Genomic DNA, 24003 nt, shown 5'->3' on the forward strand with positions numbered 1-24003 from the left:
GGCAGCCCGCGGGCCTTTTCGCTCTTGTGTTTTTCACTTACCCCACCCTAGAAATTTCATCACGACCCAGAGAAGGGAGTCTGCGGCCCCAGGGCCATGGCTGGTTCCAGTGGTGGAGAATTTTGTAGGATGAAAAGGGCAGATGATCACCTGTGACCTCAGCTTAACAAATGGAACATGTAAACCAATCCCACCCCACTGCACGTCTGTCAGTTTGTCATGGCGCGGGGGCTTGCATGTTGCTGTGATGCTGGAAGCTATGACACCGGTATTCAAGTAGCAGCAGGGTCACCCACGACGGACTGGTTTCAGCTGAGCTTTCAGACTAAGACTGACTAGGAAGAAGGGCCTGGCAGTCTACTTCTGAAAGGAATTAGCCAGGGAAAACCTTGTGGACAGCCTCGGGACACCGTCCGATACAGCGCCAGGAGAAGGGCCCCTGGGGCTGGAAGGCACTCCAGCATGACGACGATTGTGGGGATGTCGCAGGACCGGGCACCGTTTCGTTCTCTTGTACATCGGGTTGCTGTGAGTCGGAACCCATTTGACAGCACCTACCACCACCACCACCCAATTGTTGCTCACAAACTGTAGGCTGGCTGGACTTTTTATGATTCTTATTATCGTGTTGAAATATACACAACAAAATGTAGGCCACCTGAACCATTTCTCTGCGGACAACTCTGGTGTCGTCGATTACGTTTTTCAAGTTGTGTAACCATTCCCGCTCTCCTTTTCCGAATTATCTCCCCGCCATTAACGGAAACTCAATGCCCCCTAAGTAAAAACTCCCCCTTCCCCCCTCCTAAAAAAAAAAAAAAGTTTCCGCATATTTGCTTATTTCACACAGGAGATCACACAGTATTTGTCCTTTTGTGACTGACTGGTTTTGCTCAGCCTGATGTTTTCTGGGTTCATCCGTGTTGTAACATGTATCAGGACTTCATTTCTCCTTATGCTGAGTAATATTCCATTAAAAGAGTCCTGGTAGCACAGTGGTTAAGCACCTGGCTGCTAAACAAAAGGTCAGTGGTTCAAGGCTCTGCGGGACAAAGAACTGGTGATCTGTCCCGTAAAGATTACAGCCGAGAAAACCCTATGGAGCAGTTGTGCTCTGTCACAAGGGGCCGCTGTGAGTCAAAATCAACTTGACAGCACCCAACATTCCATCGTGTATGAACCCCGTTGTTTATCTGTTGGCAGATGTTCCCATTGTTTCCACCTGTTGGCCCTTGTGGAAAGCGCTGCGATGAACACTGTGTACTGGCTGGGCTTTCATTGATCTGGGCAACGTTGAGGGGGCTGGTCCCCACTACATAGATGCTTACAAGCCCACGGGAACATAAGACACTGAGGGGAAAAGCTACTGAAATGATGAAGAGAGCTTGGCCAAAAAGGGCCATTGATTTCGGATGAAAACAGGGAGTTAAAACAAAATTTGCTTTAAAGCGTCATGCTGAGTGACATAACACAACAGGGCCAACAGTAGATGCTCCTACTTACACAGCGTCATGGATTGAACTGTGACCACAAAGTACCTGCCACCTTGGCTAGGGCGTGATTTCCAGTACTGTGTGGTTGTCCACCATTCTGTCATCTGATGTCATTTCCCTATGTGTTGTAAATCCTATCACTAAGATGTTAATGAGGTGGGATCAGTGGCAGTTACATTAATGAGGCAGAACTCAATCTAAACGATTTGGCTGTGTCTTAAGCTCATCTCTTTTAAGTTATAAAAGAGAGAAGTGGCAGAAAGACTTAGGGACCTCATATCACCAAGAAAGCAGCACCAGGAGCAAAGCCCCATCCTTTGGACCTGGGGTCCCTGCGCTGAGAAGCTCCTAGACCAGAGAAGATTGCTGACAAGGCCCTTCCCCTAGGGCCCACGGAGAGAGAAAGCCTTTCCCTGGAGGTGACACCCTGAATTTGGACTTCTGGCCTCCTAGCCTGGGTGAGAATAAGTCTCCATTCATGAAAGCCGTCCACTTGTATTTGTTATAGCAGCACTACGTAACTGAGACATACGGAGTGTCTGGAACAAGCAAACGCAAAGAGACCAAAGTTTATTCATGGTTACTACAGGCGGGAGGGAGGGGAAGGGGAGTCCCTGCCTGGGGGGCACTGACCGTCTGTAGTGGTGGGACACTGGAAAAGGGCAGCGGTGACAGTCGCACGACACGATGAGCATCGTCAACGTCACTGAACTGTACGTGTGAAAACTGAATCAGCAAATGGTGTGTTATACACGTTTTACCAAAATAAAGCAACAAAACCAATTTGCTGGCACATGATGAATATAATCAACGTCACTGAATTATACACGTAAAAAACGCTGAAATGACAAATGGTTTGCTATTTATATTTCTACCACAACTAAAAAAAAAAATTTGCACCAACAAAATGTTGGGTATTTTCCTCTTCCGAGTGAAACACACACACAAAAAGCCAAGAAAACACAAACACAACCCCCAACACATGAGATTCTAAAGCTTTGGAATTTGAGCTTTTTTTTGGGGGGGGGGAAGAGGTGGCACAGAGCAGTGCAGGGTCACAGGTGAGTGGCGAGCAGCCCTCACACACACTAGTAGTTTGACTCATCACTCCATGTAACCATCTTGAGGTCTGTAAAGCGTAACGACCCCAAAACACCAGCGCAAACTGTGCTTTCTGCATTCTCTATGAATCTAAACCTACTCCAGAAAGGTCTACTATTTAAAATCAAAACATCTCAATCTGAAAAAAAAAAAAAAAAAAAAAAAAATCCCATCTATACAGAACATCCCACCTCCAATAACTGGGGTGGCTGGCGGGGAGCCAGTCGGGGGCCCCAGGGTGCCCAGCAGCCTGGCCAGGCAACGCCCAGCCTCAGTCTCCCACAGAGACTAAAACCAGTTGCCACTGAGCGGATCCCAGTTAATGGTGTCCACGTGTGTGTCAGGAGATGGCCAGGCCTTTTTCCAAGGCACTTCTGGGTGGACTTGAACCTCAACCTTTAGGTTGGCAGCCGAGGAAGTTAACTGGTTGCACTACCCAGGGAGTCCTCCCACACAGAAGCCCAAAACACCAACTGATTTTGTTTTTTATAGGAAAAAGGGCAGGGTCCGTCGTGCAGAGAAACTTAAACCCAGGTCGCGCCCAGCACATCATCAGAGCCCCACAGACACATCTGGCTGGGGAGAAGAGCGAGGCTCCCCAAGTCTGTGCCGCTTCTGGCCAGCCTGGTGATCTGGGTGTCAGTGCTGAAGGCCAGCAGCTATGCTACCAACTTTAACACAGTCAGGAGTTGTGGGTAGAGGACAGTCGGTTTAGGAACGTTTCTAAGGAATGAGGCCCTGGGTGGAGCAAATGGTTAAGTGCTCACCTGCCAACTAAAAGGTTGGGGGTTCGAGTCCAACCAGAGTTGCCTTGGAAGAAAGGCCTGGGGATCTACTTCCAAAAAATCAGCCACTGAAGACCCAGTTCTACCCTGACCCATGCGGGGTCACTATGAGTCAGAATTGACTTGATGCCAAGTGGGATCCTAGGGAATGAGAAGTGGGGGTAGGAAGCAAAAACCCTGAAAACTTCTGCTGTCACGTGTCACACACACACTGCCATGGAGTCGATTCTGACTCATGGTGACCCCAAGTGTGCCAGAGTAGAACTGGGCTCCACCGGGCTTTCAAAGGCTGCTTTCCTGGCAGTAGATCTCTAAGCTTTTCTTCTGAGGTGCCTCTGGGTGGCACCTCCAACCTTTCAGTTAGCAGCTGCGTGTCTACCATCCGCACCACCTAGGGATGGTTTCTATGACAGGCCCCAAGATATGGTCATTCTGAACGCCCACGAGAGGCTGGCGCCCTTGGAGAACAAAGACACTGAAGTGCAGTGAACACGGTAACCCCTTTCCTTCTGAGGATGGTCCCGAAGAATCTGGGTTACCCACAGGTCACCGCCTTCAAGATCTTAGTAATTTTTTTAACAAATCATGAGAGATTTTTTTTGGAGGGGTGGGATTATTAAGTAGCAAAAGCCTGGAAAGCTGGTCGAAGGGGCCACCAACTTGTATCTTCTTTGGTGTCCACAAAATAAAAACAACACAGATTAGAAGGATTTCCCTAAAAAAGAAGACAACCCAGCAGTCCCTACTGGACCACAAGCCGCTGTCTCCTGCTGCTCCTTCAGAGAACCCTTCCTTTGCAAGGCGCCCACAGATAAGTATCACCTTGTTTCAAGCTGTCAGGAAGTACAGAGGGGGACCGCTCACTCAGCCTCAACATCTTTCAAGAGGAGAAGCCTCAGACACAGCCCGGCCCTCTGCCACTTCCTACTGCCCTGGGACCCCAAGGGCTGGGCACCGGCTCTCCCATGGGTGAGGTTGTGACAAGTCAAGGGCAAAACGCTGATGGGAGCTGAGGGCCTGGTGGGGACCCTGAGGCCTGAACCAGGAAGGGACCGCCCCACTTCTCACCTCCCGTCAATCTAAAACCCATGTGCATCTTGGAGGTGCTGACAGTGATGCGCTGGGCGGCCGTTCCGATTGGTGTGGGGCTGGTGGAGGGGACCAAGAGAGCCACCCACCACATCTGTCAGCTGCGAGCGCAGGTTTATCTGCCGGGTATGCTGGGGTTGTCGACCACACCAGCAGCGTGGAAACCCAGCGCTTCCTTTCTGTCGAGCCGACCTCAGCTCAGCGGCTGCTGCTCCACAAGGAGGCAGAAGTTTCTGGTCGATGAGAGGAGGAGCAGAGGACCTTCCTGCTGGCTCCAGCTCTCTGAAGTGGCCCAGAGGGGAAGGCGAAGGGAACTGGACCTCATCACAGCTGGGGTTCTCTCTACACATTAAAGAGTCTACTAGCGGACAGAAAGATGGAAAGGAAGGGCTCCCCTCCTGCTGTCTGGGGGTCCACGCCGAGGCTGGAGAAGGGCAAAGTCAGCGCCGACGCCATCTTTCTTTCCTCCCTCCCCCATCTCCTGAGTGGGTGCTGAGGTTTTCCTGCAGGGCTGTCCTCACCGGAAGCTCCTCAACCCCTCAACCCTGGGGCTGAGCCAGACTACCAGCCGCTGTTAACTGAACCCCAACTCCTGGAGACCTTATGTGGGTCACAGTACAACTGGGCTCCATGAGGTTTTCAGTGGCTGGCTTTTTGGAAGTTCATCTCCACACCTTTCTTCTGAGGTGCCTCTGGGTGGACTCCGCTGCCAACCTTTCGGTCCGCAGCAGGTGTCACCACTCACGCTGCCAGGGGAACCCGAGCCAAAGGCTGAAGCCCTGGAAACCAAACGCCACAAAATACAACAGGCACCGCTTGCTTTCTCTCCCCCCCCGTTTTTTAAACCTAGGTAAGCAGGTTCCAAGAAGACAACATGAGCGGCCACCCTTCCCCGGAACCCAGAGAGCTGCGCCAATGCGACAGGCAGAGGAGGGGCGGGGGGCGGGGCGTTCCGGTGTCTTCTGTGATGGTCCCCTCCACGGAGGGGCTGGGCTGGGAGAGCGGGCAGGGTGTGGGGCAGGGGGAGCCAGCCTGTCTTCGGCTGGACGGGTGGCACTGTCACACGGTGGTTCGCGTGGGCGTGCTGGGCTGGTTCAACCTCAGGGTTTTACACAACCAGCCTGCAAAATCCACTTCTTCCGCCTCGGAGCGTTTGATGAAGGTGTGGTTCTGGAAGGGAAAGGGACAGGTGAGCAGCTGGGCCCTGGGCTCTGCCAAAAGAAGAGGGAAGGGTGGCCTCCCCACCCTGGTGCACGACACAAAGGGACGACACGGAGACAAGAGGATCCTGGCCCGGCATCTGGAAGACATGCTGTGGACAGGGGACAGACCACACCCAGAAAGGAGAGGACACATCTGACGGGGGCGATCCAGAGAGGCAGCAACAGACGCCAGACTCAGAGCTTGGGCCCAGAGACGCAGACGAGGTGGGATGAGGGCGTCCTACCCCTTCAGCACTGCTGACACAGGGCCAGGTCCTTCTTTGGTGCCATCCTGTGCACTGTAGGGTGTTGAGCAGCATCCCTGGCCTCCACCCACTCATGAACACAAATGTCCCCAAACATCACCCAGAGTCCCCTGGGGCAGGACTGGTCGGGTGAAACCTGTCGGCCTACAGTAGTGTTGTCTAGAACCTTCTGCGATGAGAGCTCCATTCTCTACACACACGACCCAGTCCTGCAGCGAAAAGCAACCTGAGGCTATTGAGCCCTTGATGTATGTCTGGTGTGGCCAAGGACCTAAATTTAAATAGGCTGGTGGTTCCCACACAGGACAATGCCCCACTAGGGACTCCTGGTTTGGAAGGGTCAGGTGGGTGCAAAGATGAGCTCTGTGATGGCGGCAGGTGCCTCGGAGTTCATCGGGGGGTCTAATCTCCCCACAGAAGCAGCGGTGGTTCTGTGGCAGAATTCTCACCTTGCACGGGGGAGACCCAGGTTCTAGTCCCGTTAAAGTTAGCACACCTCATGCGCAGCCACCACCTGGCTGTCAGGGGAGGCCTGTGTGTCGCTACGATGCTGACAGGTTTCAGTGGAGCTTCCGGACTAAGAGAGACTAGGAGGAAGGGCCTGCTGATGGACTTTCAAAAATCAGCCGATGAAAACCCCATGCATCACAACAGCCCCATGTGCCGCCGGCTCCCGAGGACGGTGCACCGCCAGGCAGCGTCTCCTGCCTTTGTGCGCGGGGTCACCCTGAGTCGGGCCGACCTGACAGCGGCTGATAGTATCTCCCCACTGGACAGCAAGAGCTGCAGGCCCCCACCTGCGACCTCCCGTACAGGCAGGGAAGGCGAGAGCGTCCTGACCTTCCCAAAGGTGGCTGCAGGCTTGGTTAAAAAACCAAGGGCAACAGGCTTGACGGAGCTCTTACTGCCTGCGGTCACAGAAGGAGCAGTTACACAGAGAATTCATGACGGCGGATAATAAATCCTAACCCCTACACCTGTGGCTGCCATCCCATTTGGGGACAGGTCTTCTTTGCCATGATAAAAGGCCACATCAGTGTAGGCTGTGTTTTAAGCCCATCACCTCTGAGATAGAAAAAGAGCAGATAAAGCCTAGTGAGCAAGCAGAGACGGGAAATAGGGATGCCAGGCCACAGGGCGATCACCCAGGAGCAGAAGCTCGAAGGGACAAGGACCTGCTCCCAGAGCCGACAGTGAGGGAAGGCCTTCCCCTAGAGCCGGTGCCCTGAATTCGGACTTCTCGCCTTCTGAACTGCTCGAGAATAAATTTGTTTGTGAAAGCCACCCCACTGTGGTACTTCTGTCATAGACACACTAGAGACCTAGGACGTGTATATAGATAACAGGTCTTTTTACCTAGGCAGAGAGCGAAGGCCTGGCAGGTTTTACCACACCCGGTTGCCGTGGAGAGCTGCGCGTGTGGGGGGGTATTACGGGCGACCTTGGCGTTGACATGCGCCTGTCTCACACGCGAGGACACATCGCTGTGTCACTTACTTAACGTGTGTTAATGGAAAATCTGCTACATGTCAGGACAGCAGTGAGTGCTGGGGTTCTAGAAAAAATTAGACAGACACACTCTTCCCACCTGTCTTTCTCCAGGGGCTACAACAAACAGGGACACAAACTGGGACAGACTGGCTGCAACTAACGGGGGGCTGATTGGGCAAGGCGGCCTGGGGCCTACTCAAGGAGGCTCTGAGGCAGGGCCCGGCAGGAAGCTGCCAGCCCTGGGACAGACAAGAGGTGCCCTCTAAAGAGAAGACCGTCCGTGCAAAGGTCCTGGGGCTCGTTGGAGGAGATAGGAGTATGGGGGTGGGGAAGGAAAGCAGTGGGTCTCCCGGTATTTGAAGGGAAGGAGAGCCCACACCAGGCATGGAAATGGGACCCTGCTCAGGCCAAAAAGGAGCAACTGCCGGGGAGGCAGGAGAGACCACAAGCACCAGACACCCCCAAGGGCACACATGAAGAAGGAAAGCAGCCCTGCACTCCCAGAAGCCTCAGCACCCATGGCACCCAGGAACCAAAAACCTCACCCACCCATGCCTCAAGCACAGCAGGGTTGTTCTGTCCTCCCAGGGTTTGAGGCCTGCTTCCAACTCTTGGTTCTACTGCTTATGGAGCAGGGAGGCCCAGAGGGCTCTCGGGCTTGGCTCCGCCCCGGCCCACTCCCCGCATCCCAAACCCAGCCGGCTGGGTTGCTGACTATGGGCTGGGTTGCTGAGTATGGGCGTGGTGCAGGCAGTGGGGCCTGGGTGAGCAACCCCTCATCCTGGAGGTAGGTCCCTGGCTCAGAGGGAGGGAGGAAGCAGCCCCGCTTGTCACATCACTCACCATCAGCATCTTCAGGTCAGCACGCTCTGCCGGGTTCTTGATCAGGCTGGGGGTCCGCGAGGCAGGAGGAAGGGGAGAGGACAGAGAGCTCTGTCAGCCGTGCCCCGGGGTGACTCACTCTGTGAGCCATGGCTGGCCACCTGCGCTGACCCCATCCTGGGGCACAGACCTGCTCTGCCATGGCTACGCTTCCCAGTCCTGGTCAGGATGAGGGGCTGCACCTGTCTCTTGGCTTAAAGGGCAGGATGCCTGGGGAGGGGGGATAGGGCCTGGCACCCAGCAAGAAGGGGAAGGAAAATGGGGTAGGAAATGCCTTCTGCACCCTTCCGGCCAGAAGCCCAGGAGCAAGTACAGCCAAATTCGAATCAAATCCCCACACCTGCTCGCTCACTTGCTCAGGAGTCAGTAGGTCCAGAGGAAACTACGCAAAGGCGGCTGCTCCAAGCAGTTCAGGGCACATGTACGGAAATGTTTCCGAGTAAAACTGGACTGTACAACGAGCCTGCTAAAGGGCTGTGCAAACGGCCTGTGGCGCACTGGGTCACCACAAGGAAAAGTTTGTGCTGTGAATCATGCCATATCCCCAAGTGGCAGCTAGGTTGGCAGATGCCCCCACGGAAAGAGAGCAGCACCCCGAGGGTAAGTGGGCGGCCGTTCTCCCTGCTGGCCCCAGCACGAGGCCCATGCCAGAGACGCTACCCAGTCTCCTCTGGGCAGAAGGATCAAGAGCAGTTGGTGGCCTGCTCAGAAACCTGCTTGTGAGGCTTCTCTGGAAGCTGGTGGGTGACAGAACCCACGGGCCTGGGGCCTCTGCTGGCAGAAGGCAAGGTTGAAACAACAGCTCTTTTCAAATAAAGACTCCAAGGACACGGAAGCTGGGTGCATTCTGGGATTTGGGGACGAGCTGGGCTCCGCGCCGCTCACCTGCCAGTCCGCCTGGTACTCCTGACCCGGGACTTCTGGCCAGCAGGCTCCACGGAGCCCTACCTGGGGGGAGCCCTACCTGGGGCTGGGAAGCAACGTACTTCCAGGTCGTCGGCTGGGGCATGGGCTGGTTGAGCTGGTGGCAGGGTGGCCCAGGAGGTGGCGGGGCCTCCCAGGGTCTAGCACCCAGCCTGTCCAGCCAGATGGTGCTGGAGGGGAGCTTACCATTTATTTACAAACTCCTGGAAGTCCTGGGTGAAGACGCCGCTGGGCAGCTTCGGGGGAGGCTGTGGGGCAGAAGAGATGGGTGGGGTCCATCAGCTCAAGGAGGCTCTGGAACCACCTGTAAAGGCGTTTCCACATCCTTCATGTGGGATAAAAACACGGCCCTCTGCTTGGGGAGGGCCCTGTGCTCAGGGAGGTTCCTCCCAGCCCCTCGCTGCTCCGAGAGGCAGAAGCGACCCTGCAGGAAGCAGAGGGCAGCATCGCTCTGCCCCCAGCAGCCTTCCTGCCTCTGACATCTCCCAACTGGGGTGTACTCTGGTTCTGGAACTTTCTGGGAATCACAGGTGCTTACGGTAAGGAGAACAGGGGCCGCTCTCATCTGGAGATGGGGGTGGACCCCAGGCCCCGTGCCTGCTTCTCTCCACGGGGAATACGGAACTAAAGCCCGCAGAGAGGGCAGGGACAGCATCCACACAGTAAAGACACCACGTGCCAGGCTCCGTCTTCAGGGCTCTCAGCAACCACAGTGACACTCGACGAAGGTGCTATGATCCTGTTCCATGGCTCGGAAAGTACCCAGGGGGTGCACACAGTGAACGTTCCCAGCTGCTAACCAGAAGGTTAGAGGTTCAAGTCCACCCAGAGGTGCCTCCAAAGGCTGGTGATCTGCTTCGGAAAAATCAGCCACTGCAAATCCTACGGAGCACAGTTCCACTGACACACGTGGCGCTGCCCTGAGTAGGAATCGACTTGGCCCAGGCTTGACCTGGGGATGACCTCGCAGCCTCGCTCCTGGCCACCCTGCATACAGATGTCTGCCGTCACCGCCGTGGAATTCTGTGGCACCGAGTGCTTCGGGCTCCATCACCAAGAAAGCAGGCGTGAGCTAGGGGCCTGGACAACAGGAGGCCGACGAGTTTCTGTGGTTTGGCCTGAGGGCTGGGGGCCCCCCGAGGAGCCCAGCTGGGTACATGTCTCCTCGGGGAAGGGGCAGCCACAGTGCAGGGTCGGGAGGTGCTCCAGTGAAGCCATAGGCCCTTCCCCTCCCCTGGGCTCTCTGCTACCCATGTCTTGGGGCTGAAACTGCCCACTCAGGCGGGAAGGGCGGGCAGCTGCCCTGGGCATCCCTGCCAGGTGCGGGAAAGCTGTGTCACCAGAGCTACCACGCCCTATTGTCGCCAATCTGCTCTGAGCCTCTTACCTCATGACCCAGCCCTGGGCTGGGCCCAGTGCTGTGTGCAACCTGGCTGCCCTGTCTCTCTTCCCAGACTCCCAGGGGCTCTAGAAAACCCACCTATGCCCACAGAAGGCCCAGGGGGCAGGGGAGGGAGGCCATGGCAGGGTGAGGCAGCTCCGAGTGAGGGCTCTGGGTTCAAGTCCTGCTCCTCCTGTCCTAGCTGGTCTTCCTTGGTTTACTTGTCTGTGCAATGGGAGCGTTAATACCACCCACTCGCGGGGTTGTCTGACGAATTGAGATAAACCTGTAAGCCGCGGTTAGTGCACTAAACACTAAGTGGGCCTATGATGCGCAGGAAGAGACGGGATGCCAGCTTGCCCTCGATCCCTTGGCTGCCCAGGAAAGACAAGCCGCCTCCTGGCCAGGCTCTCCCAGCCGCCTTCTCAGGGACAAGGTACCACCTGGCCTTTCTCCCGGGAAGCAGTGATTATTTATGAGTTCGGGCATGCGGACACAAGGGGCTCGGTGCAGAGATACAGGGTGACGAAAGCTTCCAGGTCGGGGGTGGGGAGGAGTTTGGCACCTGGGCCCCGGTGCTCAGCTCACGGGCACCTGTAGCCCCTGGACTTGAAAGGAAGGAACAGTAGTGGAAATTCTGGGTTTGTCTTTATAAAAAACTTCCCCCGGGGAGGGGGTGGACTTGTGCGGGGCAGGAAGAAGGAAGGGGGTGTATTTTCACACCTCGCTGCCTTCTGTTGAAAAGAATGGCCTAGATATTGCCTGGCCCTGCGGCCCCAAATGAAATCCAGTCTGATTCTTGAATTATCTTCTTTTTTGTAAGAGATGTGTTATGGCTTGAACTGTGTCCCACTAAAGGATAAGCTGAAGTCCTTAACCCCTGTACCTGTAAACCATGACCCAGTTTGGAAACAGGGGTTTTCCATTGTTATGCTGACACACATTATCAGGAGAGACCAGGCCCTGGAGAAGAATATCATGTTTGGTAATGTAGAGGATCAGTGAAAAAGAGGAAGACCCTCAACGAAATGGACTGACACAGTGGCGGCAACAATGGGCTCAGGCATAACGACGACTGTGAGGATGGAGCAGGACCGGGCCGGGCAGTGTTTGGTTCTGTTGTGCACAGGGTCACTGTGGGTCGGAACTGACCTGACGGCACCCATCAAAGTAACACTGTTATGTTGAGGAGCCCTGGTGGCACAGTGGTTAAGTGCTTGGCTGCTAACTGAAAGGTCAGCGGTTTGAACTTAACAGCTGATCCACGCGAGAAAGATCAGGCAGTCTGCTTCTGTAAAGACTATAGCCTTGGAAACCCCATGGGGCAGTTCTACTCTGTCCTATATGGTCCCTAGGAGTTGGAATTGAGTCCAGGGCCAATGGGTTTTGGCTTATTGTTATGCTAATGAGGCCACACAGGGTGGGGCAGAAACCCAAACCCTTCTGAGTGGCCTCTTACAAACACAGCAGGACAGACAGACACCCAGTGAAGGAGAAACATCCACAAGCCCAAGAATGCCAAGGGCTGTTGGCAGCCACTAGAAGCTGAAAGGAACAAGTACCTTCTCCTAAAGCAGAGAAAGAAGCTAGACTTGCGCCGCCCTGGGTTCAGACTCCCAGCCTCCAAAACCCGAGACAATACACTCTGTTCTTTAAGCCACACGCCTGGGGTATTTTTATTCTGGCAGCGCCAGGTCACTAAGATGGCACCCTGGCAGGACTGACTGAATTCACCGAGTATACCGAGGAGTCGGGGGCTCCAGGCACTGACCTCATTCACAATGTAGTCCAGCAGTTCAAAGATGGCCATGGCGGGCCGGCTGTCCATCCCGTGACCTAGGCAGAGAGAAGCACCAAGAGGGTCATGAACGGGTGAGGGGATGAACACAACGTGGCACAGGCAGGCAGTGGAATATTACTCAGCCATAAGGAGGAATGAGGTCCTACCGCATGCCACCGCCCTGAACAAGGAGTGAAAGCAGTCAGTCACTAAAGGACAGTGGCTGTATGACCCACTTACGGGAAACAGCCACGACAGGCAAGCAGAGAGACCTAAGTTTACCCGTGGCTACCTGTGGCTACCAGGCCAAGGGAGGGGGAGAGGGGGCCTCACTGCTTAGGGGACACTGAGTTTCTGTTAAGGGGGACGGAAAAATCTGGGAACAGGAAAGGGTGATGGTTCAACAGCATGAAGAACCAATTATTGTACCAAACTGTACACGTGAAAACTGCTAAGATGACAAGTGTTGTGTTACATATATTTACCAAATTAAAAAACAACGACAAATAATGCGTGATTCCACTTACAGGAAGTATCTACAAGAGGCAAGCTCACTGAGACAGAAAGTAGCTGAGCAGTCGCCAGGGCCCGGGGGAGGGGCACGGGGTTTCTGTTGGGGCTGATGGAAAACTCATGGAAACAGAGGTGACGGTTGCAACGTTGTGAACCTAATTAACATCACCGAACTGTAGCTTAAAGATGGCTAAAATGGCCAACTTTTAAAAATTGTGGTAAAAAAATATTTACTAGTACATTTGCCAGTTTGAGAATTTTCCCAGTGACGCTGGTCACGTTCATCATGGTCTGCAACCATCGCCACGTCCTTTTCCAGACCATTCTACCACAAAATGGCAAACTTCTTGTTACACATATTGTACCATGATACAAACAACAACAACAACAAAAATCCCAGGGGTCAGATGAGCAGCGGGGCTGACCGCTTCGTTTCTCTGGCAGTCTGGGACTGAGGTGTGAACGCAGCTCAGCCCGCTCTCCCCTGCCGAGGCCGGCTGTGCTGCTGCTGGGCATGTTTCCCCGGGAAAACCATTTCTCTCCCTAGCTTCTGGTGAACTGAAAAAAAAAAAAGGGTCAACATGAACGCAGGAGCATTTCTGAGAAGTCACCCATTTGGCGTGGGCTTGAGTGTGCCAAAGACATAGCCCATTCCTTGCTGGTGTGCCAGGCAGGGTAGGGCAGGGGGTGCCAGTCGCCAGGATGGGCATGTGACCTTGCACAGAGCTGCTGGTGGTGACAGCAGACGCCCCAAATGCCACTCGGGGTGGGCGGCTGGGCTGAGGGTTTCGGACCCATGTCCTCACCGCAGCTGGCCAGGTCCGAACTTGGCAGTTGGACATTGGTCTCTGGCCCCACCCTGAGACAGGCATGGCGGCCAGGGTCAGGGGGGTGTAGGGAGGCCAGGTGGTCCGGCCTACCCCACGACCCTCCCCTCTGGGAACGGACAGTCAGGAAGCCTTGGCAATTCAGGGCTGGGAGAGTCCTCTACAAGGGGCTGGACACAAAGCCAGGCCTGGGGGTGAGGAGCAGTGAGATTTTTCTCTGTGATGAAATCAAAATGGCTGCCCCGAGCAACCTGGCTGCCACACCAAGAAGGGGAGGCAGGGCTGGAAAATACTGTGGTAAACATGGTCTGATCATCCAATGCCCACCAAGAGATGAACAGAGGAACACAATGTGGTCTGTCCACACAATGGAATACTACTGTGCCGTAAACAGAAACAAAGCAATGATACATGGACGACAGGGATGAACCTTGCACACGTTATGCTGAATGAAAAAATGCAGGCACAAAAGGCCACATGATTCCACTGGTATGAATTGTCCAGGATAGGCGAATCCATAAATACAGGAAGTGGATCAGTGGTTGCCTAGGGCTTGGAGGGAGAGAGGAACAGAGAGTGACTGCTGATGGTTATGGGGTTTCTTTTGTGCGGGGATGAGAATGTTCTGGAATTAGATAGTAGTGATCTCTAATTATCTGTATTAGACAGTTGATATTGTACAATCTTGTGAAAATAATAAAAATCACTGACTTGCACTTTAAATGGGTGAACTGTATGGCACGTGAATTATATCTCAGTAAGGCTGTTAAAAACCCACCACCGCCCAAAACCCCCACGATTGACCACAGGATCCTCTGGACCCTAATTTAACTCGAACCTCTTCCTGTTATCTGACTAAAGATAAGCCTCAACCTTCTTTCTACGCCATCTCCAAAACATGGCCGACGTGTCCCAGCTTGACCATCTCTAGGGTCAGTGGCTCCTCCTCATGAGATGGCTGCTCTAAGTGCCAGAAGGTTCTCCAGGGACCTAGCTGTCCCCCCAGACCCCCATCTCCGCCACACCGTACTTTCTGTAGAAACGTGTATTGGGGCCAAATCCAATGGGCCACCTGAGGAAATTCCGAATCAAAGCTGGCAGGATTTCCTTCGGATTTTAAAGCCTGGCTCAAACAGGGCACAATGTTAATGGCAGAACCTAGGCAGTAGGTATCACTGTGTTCACCGGGCAAATCTTGCAACTTTTCTGTGGGTTTGAATGTTTCCATGACAAAATGTGGGAAAACCAGCCAACCGCAGGCTTGGCCTGGGAGCTCGTTTCCAGCTCCTTCCAGCTGGCAGCAATAGGTGCAGCTGCCCTGCACGTAACAGCTTTGGGGTGCTACTTCCAGCTCTGTCCCCAGCAATCCTGGGACCGTCTGAGGACTGCTGACCACATCAGCTCTACCCAGGGACAGGTGGTGACATGAGGGGCCAGGGGAGGTCACCGCCCTCCTGGAGCAGATGTCCCAGACTCAGGCCGTACCACTGATGGGGCGTCCAGGGGGCCGTGGCCGTGGCGAGACGCTGTGGGGCTCTCCCTCGGCCCCGTCGACCACCGGCCGGCCGAAGATGGCCTCCAGCTCCTTGGCATCCGGCGGGGGGATGGGGTACCTCCCAACGGACAGCTCCACCAGCGACAAGCCCATGCTCCAGATGTCCGACTGCACGGAGTAGTGGGTGCCTTGCAAGCGCTCCGGCTGCCGGGCGAGACAGAGAGAAATGCCAGGGAGGAGGGCTGGGACTGGGGCCGCTGGGAGGCAGGCGGGGGATTGCGGGGTCAGAGAGGGCACCTCGTGTCACTCCCTCCCCTGGCAGCCACTCCTCCCTTCACTGCAAAAGAAAGAAAGCAATTCCGCCTCTTCCCCCTTGCCCCCAATGCATGAGGAGACTTTGGGATGGAGGGGCTTCAAGCTGACTCTGACGGCGCCTGCTCCGAGACCTGCGATTCCTAGTGCTGTAGCCACGGACAGCTGGCTCCGGTCAGGGAACGGCCTCCTAGCTCCTGACCATCTGGACATGGACTTCTTAGAATCTGCTTATAGGATCAACTCAGCAGGCTCCTGGTCACCAAAACAGTTGCCATTGTGTTGACCCCAACTCCCAGCAACCCCGCGTGTGTCAGAGTAGAACCGGACTCCACAGGGTTTTCCACAGCCGATTTTGCTCAAGGAGATCACCGGGCTTTTTTCCGAGGCACCTCTGGGTGGACTCAACCCTCCACCTTTTGGCTACCAGCTGAACATGTTAACGTTTGCACCAACCAGGAACTGTGGTCACTCAATAGTTTTCTGAAGTACATACAAGCCCACTCTTGCTTCCAAAATTAACTGTTGTTGTTGTTGGGTGCCATGAAGTCAATCTGGACTCACAGTGGCCCATGTGACAGCAGAACTGCCCCATAGGGTTTTCTAGGCTGCAATCTCTATGGAAGCAGATTGCCAGGTCCTTTCTCCCGTGGAGCTGCTGGGTGGGTTCAAACCACCAACCTTTCAGTTAGCAGCTGAGCACTTAACTGCTGTGCCACCAGGGCACCTTCCAAAATTCACTCATTACCCCCAATCACTACCAGGAGCAAGGAACCAAGCTGGCCTTCCAGAGAGACAAAACCCTGAGTGAGACGATAAGGAGAGTTAGAATTCTAACAGGAAGGAGAAATCAGGCAGAAGCAGAGGACTCATTACCAGAAAGAGCGGGTTTGCAAGGAGCTTCCTGGAAATGGGGGAGCTGGCTGCAAAGCGGGGAGTACGGAAAATGACAGCTTCCCTCCAGAGACCTACCGACATGTAGGAGCGTGTCCCCACAAAGGAGTTGGCCATCGAGTCGATGAGCTGCCCGCTCACCCCGAAGTCACACAGCTTGATCTCCCCTCTGGAGTTGACCAGGATGTTGGAGGGCTTCACATCTGAGAAGGTAGCCGGGCTGCGGATGAGCACCAAGGGCACGGAAGGCGCAACCACACCCGCCCGCAAAGACCCCTCCACCCGCCAGCACACGCCCCCCGCAAAGGCCCCGCCCACCTGCCAGCACATGCCCCGCCCACAAGGCCCGGCCAGGCTTGGGAGGGCGTCTGCGACCCCCTCACCTCGGTGCATGATCTGGTGCTTTTCCCGGAGGTACGCCAAGCCCCGGAGAACCTGCGCGGGAGCCAGGGGTCAGTGGACGAGGTCGCGGGCCGGGCCTGGGGAGCCACTGCGTCTGGGACAAGTTAGCGGGCCAGTGCTCACACTGAGCGTGACTCTTAGGGGCGGATGAGTGGGAACAGTGGACAGACGACCGCGCCGACAGCGGGACTGCTACTGCGTGCCGGGCGCGATCCCAAGGGCCTGACACGCACAGTAGGTGTCTAGTACTCGGGAGGTCTGTATTTGTGAATTCACCCACTTGCTAAAAGGTATTTATAACCCCAAAATTGAGACTGGCGGGGCTTTCAGGCGCATTCAGACACGCACAGGCAGAGTGGGGAAGAATTTGAGGCTCCGATGTGCTGTATTTGAACAAGGCTGGTTCCGTCCGCGTCGTGGGACTTTACAGGATGTAACTACTGCGGATAACATGCATCCACCTTGTCAGCTGCCAGCAAGTGGGCCCTGACTCGAGGCGACCCCATGTGTGTCAGACAGAGCTGTGTTGCACAGGAATTTTCACTGGCTGATTTCCAGAAGTCAATCCCAAGGCCTTTCTCCCTAGTCCGTCTGTCTGGAAGCTCCGCTGAAGCCTGTTCAGCATTCCAGCAACATGCAAGCCCCCGCCGACAGCCAGGTGGTGGCTGTGTAGGATGTGCACCGGCCGGGAGGCGAACCTGGGTCTCCCGTGCAGAAGGTGTGAGTTCCACCACTGCCTGCGGCTGCGTATGTGTGTAATTCAGATTCTCGCACAGCCGTTTCCCTAGGGGGCAGGCGTACTCTGCCTCCATTTAAAGGGGAGAGGGCCGAGGCACACGATCTACAATAGCTGCCACCGTCACAGTCAGCGAGGGTGCAGCGCTGGGTTGCAGGGGCGACCGCGGCCCAGTGCTGAGCTCCACCAGACTGAAGGGTCTGGAGGGCCCATCCGTGGAATGAAATGATGACAGAAGTGACACCCCAATGGTGGCTTCTGGGGTTGAGACGCCACAGGCCTGGTACCACGCTAGTCACTGTGACCCCATTACCTCATCTGCGCCCACACCTACAAGAGGCAGGTCAAGGTTATCCCCTTTCACAGGCAAGGAAACAAAGGTTCCCAGGAGCAGCATCTTCTGTCCAGACCTCACTGTCGGCTGGGAGCCAGGAAAACCGAGGGCCGTGCTGACTTGCAAAGGTGGGGCACAGACACCCCGAGAGGGCACCTCTGGCTCTGCCCTGTCCCCTGGGGCCCCAAGCGCATTTTCTGGCGGTGAGGGGGAGTATGGTCAGAGGTCACGGTGGCCCTGCACCCCCCACCCTGAATTTTCCCTTCAACCACCTTCTCAAGCTGCTTTCCCACACACTTCTGGCACCGCCGTCCGCAGGGCCCTGGTCATGGTGCAGACGGGAACTTCTGTCCGCTAGGCAATGGAAGGGGCTGGGAGACTGGCCGCCCCCATTAGCCCAGGGGTGTTCCATGTCCCCTGCCCCCCGCGGCCAGGACGTTGTGCAGGGCAGAATCTTAAGACCTAGTGTCTTCACTCGACAGATGGGGAACTCAGGGATGCCCTTAGCTCAGAGTCCTGCACAGTGGGAGAGGGGACAGCAGCCCCTTTGTGGTGGGCTTCACTCTGCTCTGGCTCCCTGGCCGCATGCAACAGGAAGGAGGTATAACAGATCCATGCAGAGCCGGGGTGAGGAGCACGGGCCCAATGCCAGGGCCATGGCAGAACCAGGGCACACGGTGTCAATGGGTGACACACACACTTACCGCAATGCTGACCTTCCCCAGGATCTCTTCTGGAATCCTCTTGGCTTCTTTCAGCACCTGGTCCAGGGAGCCTCCGTCCTAGGTGGCCCACAGAAGAGAGAAAGCAAACCATTCTGAGTCACCTTGCCTGCCCTCAGAGCCTGGCTAAGCAGAGCTGGCATGGCATGGCGTGGCGTGGCAGGTAGTGAAGGCAGCATGGCCCGGCCTCTGAGAGGCGCTCTGCTACTTCCTCCACAGTTAGGCCTGGCCACTGCCCCCCAGGACCATCAGGAAATGGGAAGGGATGAGAACGCCAGTGCCATCCCCACATGCAGCGTCTCTTCCTGGAACAGGCCAGCCTGTCGGTGCTATGACTCAGCTTCCTGACACTGGCCCGGGGTGGCAGGTGGGGCCCTGGGCCGTGGTTATCGCCGGGGCCCCGGCAGTACTCCCCACAGCCAGCCTGCTCCGTCTGGACCACAGAAACTTCTGGGCTGGGGATCAGAGCGATCACAAATGTGCTGGACCTGAGGCCTCGGCCAGCTCCGTGGGCCTAGTGTGGACCCCAGAAACGAGCTTCGAGACCTCAATGGGAGGGGAGTGTGAGCAAAGGGGGGGCGTGAGGCGGCCCACTCACACAGAACCTCCACGGTTTCCTTGCTCACGACTGTGACCTGACTTCTCTGCACCTCAGGCGGCCAGCCGACACCTCCCTGGTAGCAAAGGGCAGAACCTAACGCCCGAGGGGCTTGCACACTGCAGGCGGGCAACACTGGTCGCTTCCTCTGGAAGCAGGCGAGCCCCCCACCCCGCCCATGGTCTTCTAGTCCATTCCCTGTGGCACAGGGACATCCTGAGAAGACCCTGAGACTGGTCGCCCCACTTGACTTCCCGGCCCGCCCTGGGTGTGACTCCAAACACAGGCAGTGACCTCCCCAGTCCCAGGGGCCTCATTAGAGGTGGGGCTTTCCGGACATGTCCCCATAACACTGAGGGGTGCCATGCCAAGCCCTGACCGCGGTCGGACACGCGACATGGGTCTCCTTAGCTGCCGCTCACTGTCTTGGGCACTTCTGCCTCAGCCGCGCTCCTGAGAAAGGCCGCGGGGGTCACTGTAACACCCAGCACACTGAGACGGCACAGGCAACTGTGAGTGATGGTATCCAGTCTCTTCTGGCTGCTGTGAGAAGACACACCAGGGCGGGTGTAGCTGGGGTGGGGCGCCAAGGAGTCACCAACAGGACGAGGTGCTCCAGCTCCAGTGAGCCTGGGTGGCTGGGGGCACCCTGCCCAGCTGGCCAGATTGGAAGCCCCTGGAGTCTTCTCTTTTTTGTTTTAGCAACCACTCTTAAAAGAACTCATGAAAAACACGTTTTGGACAGTGACCCCTGCTCCCTGAACCAGCTCCGTCCGTTATGATGGTGCCTGGAGCTGTAATGAGCGTCAGCTGAGCAACGGCAGCGCTCATGGAGAATAGTCCTGAGAGACACGGAAGCCGGCCCCGCCCACGGAGCCCTGGGAACAGCCCCCGCAAGCAGACAGCAGGCCCTCCCCTCGGCACTGCTGACATGGGGGCTGATCCTTCTCTGGGGCGGGGCTGTCCTGTGCACGCAGCATCGCTGGCCTCCACCCACTCGATGTCAGTAGCACCCCCTCCCAGTCATGACAACCACAGATGTCCCCAAACATCGCTCAGTGTCCCCCAGCAGCAGAACCACCCCAGGTGAGAACACTGGGTTAGGGGATTCCATTGACCCCCAAGAAACTCTGTGTCCCACAATCTGACCTAGGATGTCCGAGGATGCTGCCCACATTTAAATCCACACACTGAGTGGGACTGGAAAGAGGAGGGAAATCACAGGAGCTAGAGGGTCCCCCTGGTTTACACCGTCTGACCCAGCAGGAATTTATTCTGGTGTCTGGTGTGAGCAGAGACCAAACTCAATTTTTTCCAAGTAATTTAACACAAGGTTTCTTCCCCTCGGCGCTGCTGACATGGGGCTGGGTCACCCTCTGGGGTGGGGCCGCCCTGTGTGCTGTAGGGTGTTGAGCAGCATCCCTGGCCTCCACCCACTCCATGCCAGCAGCACTGCTCCAGTGGTGACAACCACAAATGTCCCCAGACATCTCCAGTGTCCCCTGGGGCAGAATCGCCCCTCACTGCGACCCACTGCTCCACGCCTGAGAAGACCAGAGTAAGTACCTTGCCCAAGTCCTATCAACAGCATGTGGTGCAGGAGCTACTGCTGTCGGCCTTTCTGACCCCCAACATCACTCCTCACGTGACAACACACACTGTGGCTGGTCTCTTATTTTTACGCTCTTGACGTATTTTTATTAAGCAGGTCACAGGTGAATTCATTTTTCTTACACAAAACTCAAGTGCAGACGAATAGCCCTCTACCTCCCTGGACTCGGCTGGACTGAGGTGTGCCTTTACAGACACATTCATGAGCAGAGAAAAAGAGACTTAAAAAGTATGAAAAATGGGCTCATACTGAGGGTGTTCTCTGCAACTCGCCTTTGCCCCCACTTGGTCACGTCTCTTGGGGGTTTCCCCTTACGGTACACACGTGCCATTTTCATTTCACCGCTGCGGAGCGGCCCGGGATCATTCTGGAATCACCCATCACCGAATGACGCGTCCGATTTTTTATTATTGTAGAGTAAGGGGGTGCCCTCTTCAATAGATTTGACCCAAGAAATGCCAAGAGCTGCCCCGCAATGTCGGCAGCTCCTAACAGTCCACTTCTACCTCCCCCACCCCGTCCACACCCTGAATTTTTCCAGTAACTCTTCCAGGTCAGACCCGGGTTACGAGTACCTCGCTGTCAACCTGTGCTAGCCAGCCCCACGGTTTAATTTTCTGCACGGAATCTATGTTGCTAATTGCCAGTGAGGGGTCTTCCCTGGGTGGTGCAAACCGTGAACACCTTGGCTACTGATGAAAGGTTGGAGGTTCAAGTCCACTCGGTGCCTCAGAAGAAAGGACTGGTGATTGGCTTCCCAAAAACCAGCCCCTGGAAACCGTCTGGAGCACAGTCTCACCCCGACACATCGAAGTCAACTAGAAGGCAGCTGGTTTGGGTTTCTCATGGTTCTCCTTCCTAACTGCTTTAACGTCGCCTTGTCCTCACTGTTCACAGTAAATCACGCCTCCTGCGTCCGGAATGTCCCACGCACGAAGCCTCATCCCATAATTCAGAATCAACGGCCTCCACCTGTTTCTGATCATAAACCCTATTGGTACAAACCCTGGGACCACAGCCCATACCTCACTACGCGTACTGTCCGTGTGCACCACATACACGTCCTCCCGTCCTTATATTTTCAGTCGCATCATATGCATGTGAAAGCTGGACAGTGAATAAAGAAGGTCAAAGAAGAACTGACGCCTTTGAATGGTGGTGTTGGCGGAGAATATTGAATCTACCACGGACTGCCAAAGAACGAACAAATCCGTCTTGGAAGAAGTACAACCAGAATGCTCCTTAGAAGCGAGCATGGCGAGGAGACTGCGTCTCACATACTTTGGACGTGTTGTCAGGAGGGATCAGTCCCTGGAGAAGGACACCATGCTTGGCAGAGTGCAGGCTCAGCGGAAAAGAGGAGGACCCTCAATGAGGTGGATTCATACAGCGGCTGCCACAATGAGCTCAAGCGTGACAACAATTTTCAGGATGGTGCGGGACGGGGCCGTGTCTTGTTCTGTTGTGCGTGGGGTCGCCAGGAGTCGGGACTGACCTGACAGCACCCTTGTTCTGTTGTGCGTGGGGTCGCCAGGAGTCGGGACTGACCGGGGACGTTTACAGGATGCACGTGGTGAACAGGTCCCCGGGTGCCACAAGCAGTTTGTGCACGACTAATGGGAAGGTTGGCGGGTCAACCCCCCCAGCAGCCCCCAGCAGAAAACCCTACGAAGCAGCTCTACTCTGGAACACGTGCTGTTGCCACGCGTCAGAGTCGACCCCACGGCAATGGGTCTGGTTTCTTGGTGTCCCGAGCACACACTGAAGCGACCACCTTCTTCCCCTGTGTCCCGGGGCTGTGTTCCCGGGGCTGTGTGGTACACAGCTGCTCTGCAAACCACAGCTTTAAATTCACCAGGAACAGAGGCAGAGGAAAGGGGGGTGGGGGGGTGCTCCCCACCTTTGCACAGGGAAGAGGAGGAGCCCTCGGGGGCTGAGTCCAATCCCATTAACGGAGATGAGTCACTGTTCAGGGGCACGGGCAGGGCTTCTAAGTAGAGCATCTCTGCCGTGAGCTGGGAGGAGGGAGGGTGTCAGAGGTGGCCGGTGGCCACCTCCAATGCGAACAGCACCCTGCAGGCCACATAGCACTTCCATGTCCTTTTTTCTCCCTTTGTTTTCTGTCTGCACGATCACTTTGAGAGGAAGGTAAGAGGATAGGATTTCCCCCTCAGGTGACATGCGAGGCCTCAGCAAGCACAGGGCCGTGCTTGCGACCACCCAGCTAAGCTGGGGCCAGGTAGCAGTGTCATGCCTTCTCGCACCCACACAGGGCTCTCTTGCACCACGCTGCCTGCTCACGGGGTATTTCTTGTGGCACACTTGCTCAAATTCATTTCCTGCCTCTGTTACAAAACTGTCGAAGGTGACAACGCGTTTTCAAGGCGTAACCGACGCGTCAAAAGCCGCACTTGCCTCCTGGTGTCGCAAGGGTGCCAGTGGGCCTAGGCCCCTCCGAGAGATGGGCAGCGGGAAGGACCACACCTGATGAATTTGGCTCCACATGGGGTCACGGCATTTCCTCTCAGGACCTTCAGCTCTGACCACTTCTGCTTTCGTTATGCTCCATCCCACCCACTCTGAGCTTCAAAACCAGAGTTTCTTAACGAGGGGACACCTCGGAATCAACCAGGGTATTTTCAAAACAGACAATGCCTGCGCCCCACCCTGGAGATGTTAATCCCACAGGTCTGAGCTGGGATGTAGCAGTGAGTACCTTCTAGAAAGTTCCTCAGGCTGCTACCGTGTCTGTGTTGCTGTTGCCGTTAGCTGCTATTGAGCCAGCCCCCAACTCATGGCAATCTCATGCACAGCGAGACAAAACGCTGCCCAGTCCCGGGCCATCCCCATGATTGGCTGCAGCTCAGGCCATTGTGATCCATGGGGTTTTCGCTGGCTGATGTTCAGAAGTCGACTGCCAGGCCTTTCTTCCTAGTCCATCTTAGTCTGGAAGCTCCACTGGCGCCTGTTTAACGTCCTAGCAACACGCAAGCCTCCACTGACAGACGGCAGCTGTGCGTGAGGTGCCCTGGCCAAGAGCTGAACCCGGGTCTCCCGCATGGAAGGTGAGAATTCTACCCCTGAGCCACCACTGCTTCATAGAGTTCTCTTAGAGAATGGAAATATCAGTAACACTTTTAATTACATGTATTCCTGGACCCGGC

At 55.6% G+C, this 24003-nt stretch overlaps 1 protein-coding gene across 1 annotated transcript in view; it reads right to left on the reverse strand.

Moving 5' to 3' along the window:
- Positions 1-2031: 2031 nt before the first annotated feature.
- MAP2K2 (mitogen-activated protein kinase kinase 2) overlaps positions 2032-24003 on the reverse strand; it is a 37560-nt gene continuing 15588 nt past the window's right edge. The window contains exons 4-11 of the mRNA XM_049876427.1: positions 18612-18689; positions 16819-16870; positions 16514-16638; positions 15220-15433; positions 12386-12450; positions 9420-9481; positions 8271-8316; positions 2032-5638 (exon numbers count right to left, since the gene is read on the reverse strand). Coding sequence (XP_049732384.1) covers positions 5528-5638; positions 8271-8316; positions 9420-9481; positions 12386-12450; positions 15220-15433; positions 16514-16638; positions 16819-16870; positions 18612-18689 — 753 coding nt within the window. The 3' untranslated portion in view covers positions 2032-5527. The remainder of the gene's footprint in view (positions 5639-8270; positions 8317-9419; positions 9482-12385; positions 12451-15219; positions 15434-16513; positions 16639-16818; positions 16871-18611; positions 18690-24003) is intronic.

Source organism: Elephas maximus, chromosome 3, assembly GCF_024166365.1.
Source record: "Elephas maximus indicus isolate mEleMax1 chromosome 3, mEleMax1 primary haplotype, whole genome shotgun sequence".
NCBI classification, from domain to species: domain Eukaryota; kingdom Metazoa; phylum Chordata; class Mammalia; order Proboscidea; family Elephantidae; genus Elephas; species Elephas maximus.